Here is a 7,012-nt window from a genome sequence, read left to right on the forward strand (position 1 = left end):
GTGATTTTATCGTGGGTAATCTTATCGTGGGTGATCTTATAGTGGGTGATTTTATCGTAGGTGATATTATGGTGGGTGATTTTATCATGGGGATTTTATCGTGGATGAACTTATCGTGGGTAATCTTATTGTGGCTAATCTTATCGTGGGCGATCTTATAGTGGGTGATCTTATCGTGGGTGATCTTATAGTAGCTGATTTTATCGTGAGTGATCTTATAGTGGGTGATTTTATTGCGGGTAATCTTATCGTGGGTGATCTTATCGTTGGTCATCTTATCGTGGGTGATATTACAGTCGGTGATGTTATAGTGGGTGATTTATGGTGGATGATCTGATAGTGGGTGATTTTATCATGGGTGATCTTATAGTGGGTGATTTTATCGTGGGTGATCTTATAGTGGGTGATCTTACAGTGGGTGATTTTATCGTCGGTAATCTTGTCGTGGGTGATCTTATAGGGGGTGATTTTATCGTGGGTGATCTTATAGTCGGTGATTTTATCGTGGGTGATCTTATAGTGGGTGATTTTATCGTCGGTGATCTTATAGTGGGTGATTTTATCGTGGGTGATGTTATCGTGGGTGATCTTAGAAAGGGTGATCTTATCGTGGGTAATCTTATCGTGGGTGATGATATCGTGGGTGATGATATCGTGGGTAATCTTATCGTGGGTTATCGTATAATGGGTGATTTTATTGTGGGTGATCTTATCGAGGGTTATTTTATCGTGCGGGATTTTATCGTGGGTGAACTTATCATGGGTAATCTTATCGTGCGTCATCTTATGGTGGGTGATTTTATCGTGGGTAAACTTATCGTGGGTTATTTTATTATGGGTAATGCTATAGTGGGTGATCTTATCGTGGGTGATCTTATAGTGGGTGGTTTTATCATCGGTGATCTTATAGTGGGTGATTTTATCGTGGGGTGATCTTATGGTGGGTGATCTTATAATGGGTGATTTTATCGTCGGTAATCTTATCGTGGGTGATCTTATAGTGGATGATTTTATCGTGGGTTATCTTATCATAGGTAATCTTATAATGGGTGATTTTATCGTGGGTGATCTTATCGTGTGTGATATTATCGTGGGTGATTTTATCGTGAGTGAACTTATAGTTGGTGATTTTATATTGAGTAATCTTAGAGGGGGTGATATTATCGTGGGTGATCTTATAGTGGGTGATTTTATCGTGGGTGATCTTATAGTGGGTGATCTTATAGTGGGTCAACTTATCGTGGATGACTTTATTGTGGGTAATCTTATCATTGGTGATCTTATAATGGGTGATTTTATCGTGGGTGATCTTTTAGTAGGTGAGTTAAATCGTGGATTATCTTATAGAGGGTGATTTTAGCATCGATAATCTTATCGTGGGTGATCTTATAGTGGGTGATTTTATCGTGGGTGATCTTATCGTGAGTGATTTTATCGTGGGTCATCTTATCGTGGGTGATCTTATAGTGGGTCATTTTATCGTGGATGAACTTATCGTGGGTGATATTATCGTGGGTCCTCTTATTGTGGGTGATCTTATAGCGGGTGATTTTATCGTGGACGAACTTATCGTGGGTGATCTTATAGTCAGGTGATTTTATCGTGGGTGATCTTATTGTGGGTGATCTTATCGCGGGTGATCTTATCGTGGGTGAACTTATTGTAGGTGATCTTATCGTGGGTGATTTTATCGTGGGTGATCATATAGAGGGTGATCTTGTAGTGGGTGATCTTCTCGTGGGTGATCTTATAGTGGGTGATTTAATCGTGGGTGATCTTATAGTGGGTGATTTTATCATCGGTAATCTTATCGTGGGTGATCTTATAGTGGGTGATGTTATTGCGGGTGATCTTATCGTGAGTGATTTTATCGTAGGTACTTTTATTGTGGGTGATCTTATAGCGGGTGACTTTACCGTGGGTGAACTTTTCGTAGGTGATCTTATAGTCGGGTGATGTTATCGTGGGTGATCTTATTGTGGGTGATCTTATCGCGGGTGATCTTATCGTGGGTGAACTTATCGTGGATGATCTTATCGTGGGTGATTTTATTGTGGGTGATCTTATAGAGGGTGATCTTGTAGTGGGTGATCTTATTGTGGGTGATCTTAGAGTGGGTGATATTACCCTGGGTGATCTTATAGTGGGTGATTTTATCGCGGGTAATGTTATCATATGTCATCTTATAGTGGGTGATTTTATCGTAGCTAATCTTATCGTGGGTGATCTTTGGTGAGTGATTTTATCGTGGGTGAAATTATCGTGGGTGATCTTATAATCGGGTGATTTTATCGTGGGTGATCTTATTGTGGGTGATCTTATCACGGGTGATCTTATCGTGGGTGATCTTATCGTGGGTGATTTTATCGTGAGTGATCATATAGAGGGTGATCTTGTAGTGGGTTATCTTATCGTGGGTGATCTTATAGTGGGTGATTTAATCGTGGGTGATCTTATAGTGGGTGATTTTATCATCGGTAATCTTATCGTGGGTGATCTTATCGTGAGTGATTTTATCACAGGTACTCTTATCGTGGGTGATCTTATAGCGGGTGACTTTACCGTGGGTGAACTTATCGTAGGTGATCTTATAGTCGGGTGATTTTATCATGGGTGATCTTATTGTGGGTGATCTTACCGCGGGTGATCTTATCGTGTGTGAACTTATCGTGGATGATCTTATCGTGGGTGATTTTGTCGTGGGTGATGTTATAGAGGGTGATCTTGTAGTGGGTGATCATATCGTAGATGATCTTATAGTGGGTGATCTTATCGTGGGTGATCTTATAGTGGATGATTTTATCATGGGTAATCTTATCATGGGTCATCTTATAGTGGGTGATTTTATTGTAGCTAATCTTGGCATGGGTGATCTTATGGTGGGTGATTTTATCGTGGGTGATCTTATTGTGGGTAATTTTATCGTGGATGAACCTATCATGGGTAATCTTATCGTGGGTGATCTTATAATGGGTAATTTTATCGTGGGTGCACTTATCGTGGATGATTTTATTGTGGAAAATCCTATTGTGGGTAATCTTATCGTGTATGATCTTACAGTGGGTGATTTTATCATGAGATCTTTGAATTTTTTAGTTAATAAACTATGGTTTCACAAAAAGTAAAATAATTCAGTTTTTTGGATCCTTTTATAAAATACAATGATGAAAATGTGTATAATTAATCAAGTATTTATAACACATAATTAAAATATTTTTAAATTAATCAAGCATTTATGACATATAATTAAAACATTTTTAAATCAATTAAAAGTTAATCTTATTCAATAAAAATATTTTTAAATCAATCAAGCATTTATTACACATAATTAAAATATTTTTAAATCAATCTAGCATTTATAATATATAATTAAAATATTTTTAAATCAATAAGCATTTATGACACATAATTAAACTATTTTTAAATTAATCAACCTATGGCACATAATTAAACTATTTTTAAATCAAAGCATTTATGGCATAGTTAAACTATTTTTAAATCAAAGGCACATAATTAAACTGATTTTAAATCAATCAAGCATTATGACACATAATTAAAGTGTTTAAATCAATTAAGCATTCGTGGTATATAATTAAACTATTTTTAAATCAATCTAGCATTCATGGAACATAATTAAACTTTTTTTAAATCAATCAAGCATTCATGACACATAATTAAACTATTTTTAAATCAATCCAGCATGACACATATAATTAAACTATTTTTAAATCAATCAAGCATTTGCAGCACATGATTAAATTATTTTTAAATTAATCAAGCATCCATGATGTGACATCCCAAATATATAATAACCTCAATCATATAATATAGGCGTCATCATTCAAATAAAGAGAACAGTCAGAGTATGACTTGCGATTAATTGGAGGATTACAGTCATCCAGAATGGCCTAGTTTAAAACTTTAGTCATAGTAGAGTATTTCAAAATAATCTAATTAGTATCTCAAAATAACATAAGCTAAATAAGTGAAATCCTAAAGAGAGCTAAGTAGCAGCGTCAGCGTCCTCCAGCACTTGCTCCAAGGGGACCTCCTCAACAACATCTGCTCCCATCCAAGTGGATGATCATCGCAAAAGAAAGCATACCCAAGCAACATACAACACAAAAGTAAGGGTGAGCTAGGTAAACAAACAACATACATATAATACAGTCAATCAATGTCATCATGCTTAATTAAACATAAAAAGAACAAGAGGCATACCAACCAAACCATGCATCAAATACTCCACGTGACTCATCCGGATTTGGTATAACTGTCTAGCTATTGGTTGTCTTTGCACTTGCATAGTTCAGCTGGCTCATCCCCAACACTATGCAAGGTAAATCCCCCAATCTGTCTATGTCTAAACTCCAAGACTATAGACGAGGACCTCCCTCTACTCTCACCACTCACATTGTTCTCCATTTAATAATATTATATATATATATATATATATATATATATATATATATATATATATATATATATATATTACACTAATCCCATAAATAGTTACGAAACATGAGACATATGTATCCTTATATTTTACTACTATTCAAACAGAAAATAGAGGAGAACTATCATCTTCTCATACCATATAACACTTCAAGCATCAAATTACCTATTTCTCACCCCAATTTGTATATTCTGTACACACAAAAACACATGCCAATATGTATACAGTATTACAGAATCTAGTATATCATAATATAATCAATTACCCAAGATAATTCAACATCAATTTAACAATTATTTCGTACTCAAATCATCAATACCCATATGACTAGAAAGGAATAGCAAGAAACATATCATTCATCACACACACAATTAAACATACTAAATAGCTCCCCTTACCTTGAAATTTCTTTTCTCAGCTCAAAGACCCGCAGCTACAGTACCCCCACACGCGAATAATCTAGACGGTAATTACGGGGTTTTGTCAAAACCGACGAAAGTACCAGGGGTTTTCTCAAAACCACCATACTAGCGAGGTTTTTTCAAAACTGCTGGAAATGTCTACAATTCTATTTTTTTTAGTTTTTTATTGTAATAAAATGAGATTATGATAAAAATTAGTTTTATCAACCAAACAAACAATGAAATATTATGAACTAAAACTGAATATTATATATAAAATCAACTACATTGTTCAACATATTATTATATTTATGCAATTAATTGTTCATAAAAAGATGTTTAATACTAAAATAAAATACTAAAAATATGACTAAGATGTTCATTGTATTACTAAAAAAAATAATGCCTTGAAGATGGGCGGGCTCCTCAGCAACATCCAATTCTTGAAGATGGACTACTTTAAAAATTAAATAATTTATAACTTATTTAAAAGATTGACTTAACTAATTTTAAATGTTTTATGCTAAAATAATTTATAGGATAGAGAATTTTCAAATAATTATGAAAAAAAAATGATAAAATTTGAAGTTTTATGAAATATTATTCTACATGAACAAAAATTTAAAAATCTGATTTCAATTGTCTAGTTTAAATAAAACATTTAATAAAACAAAAAATATAAATAAAAATAATTTAAATTTAATGTTTTTTTTTAAATAACTTTCAATCCAACCACAACTTAAATTTGTTTTTATTTAAATTTTGAAGATCGTTGGTGAAGTGGGTGGAATGTTGAACACCTTATCCATTAACTATATACATGTATGAAGGTTTATATGTATATTAATATTAAAAAATGTACATACCTACCAACAAGGGAACAATATTAATAGGAGCACAATTAAAGAAAGGCAGGGAATCATACACCCATTTTCGGCTACACGGAGAGAAAATATTATTCTCACAAGTAGTTCTCCTTGACTGCTCCATTAGTAGCGTTCAGTGCCATTGTCGGTGGACAAATATGAAGGGTACTATAGTCAAAACAAAAACAAATCAAAGCCACCATTGGATAATGATCATCGTTATAGTAAGCCAATCAAAATGTGTGCGCATCAAGCAGGGAACAACGGCGTTGGCATTTTCAAAGTGGCATTTTCGTTGTATCCGAAGCAGCGGAGGGGTAATTAGCTATTTTGAAAAGCGAGCGCAATAAGAAATAGCGAAAGGTTTCCTAGCTTATAGCGGGAAATCAATCTGTCTCTTCACTACTCCACTTGTGGGTTCTGGTTTTTTTGTTTCGCTCACCAAAACGGCTCTCACGCAGGCCACAAGCTTCACCGTTTCGGTTCCTGCTTAGGGTTTCCTTCTCGCATAGTCAAATGCCATACTTCGCTCTTCGCACTCTCCAGCTCCAAATCCCCTCCCTGTTTATCACCATGTATTGATTCTTCTTCCTCCTCTTCTCTTCAGGTAATTTCACTCCTCTCTCTCTTTTCCTTCCTCATTTTTCTTTCTCCACTTCTTTTTATCGAATATTATGTTAATCGATAAGTCAAGAATGTGAATTTTCTGACGTATTGCGCTTGATTGTGCCTGTGGAAAGCGAGTTTCTAGTTTATGTGTAGGTTTAGGGTGGGTGAATTTTCGTTTTATCTTCGTTGTTTTTTTGAAATTGTTTTCATATTTGGTATGATGTTGAGCTGTATTTTGATTTTGAGGTCTTTAGCGGTCTGAAAGAATGAATGAAGTGAATTGTGTGCTAGTAATTGCTCCGTTTAGGAAAAAAATTGGGCGTGTTTAGAATTTGTTTAGAATTCGAACTGGTGCGTATCATATATGAGACACTGCTAGTGCATGATGGGATTTACTTTATATACTCAACATGCAGCTGTTGTTTGTATAGTATTTGTGATTGTGGTTTAATTTGGTTATCTTGTCATGCTGATTTTTATTACTCTTTGTATTTCTATTGTTGTTTATTTTTGTTGGGTTTGAGTTTATTAATATTTTGTTGAGATGTTTTACATATAATATAGTTTAGATTATGTGTTTTTTACTTGATGGAAACACTGTTTATGTCTAGTGTTTCTTATTTCTATCTTTGATACCTTTTTAATTGTTATGCATGCTTATGTTATGACTGTCTTTGATA

The 7,012-nt window shown here is 34.4% G+C and overlaps 1 protein-coding gene across 4 annotated transcripts in view; it reads left to right on the forward strand.

The window, feature by feature from the left end:
* The first annotated feature begins 5,794 nt into the window (after window positions 1-5,794).
* The window catches only part of LOC106756031 (probable allantoinase 1), a 23,364-nt gene continuing 22,146 nt past the window's right edge, over window positions 5,795-7,012 (forward strand). For 3 of the 4 annotated variants that reach the window (XM_022776708.1, XM_022776712.1, XM_022776710.1), the window contains exons 1-2: window positions 5,795-6,040; window positions 6,185-6,330. In XM_022776708.1, coding sequence (XP_022632429.1) covers window positions 5,962-6,040; window positions 6,185-6,330 — 225 coding nt within the window. In that variant the 5' untranslated portion in view covers window positions 5,795-5,961. Of the gene's footprint in view, window positions 6,331-7,012 lie in introns of all 4 variants that reach the window. The other variant, XM_022776713.1, reaches the window with a different exon arrangement.

The sequence above is a fragment of the Vigna radiata genome, chromosome 2 (assembly GCF_000741045.1).
Source record: "Vigna radiata var. radiata cultivar VC1973A chromosome 2, Vradiata_ver6, whole genome shotgun sequence".
Classification (NCBI taxonomy): Eukaryota; Viridiplantae; Streptophyta; class Magnoliopsida; order Fabales; family Fabaceae; genus Vigna; species Vigna radiata.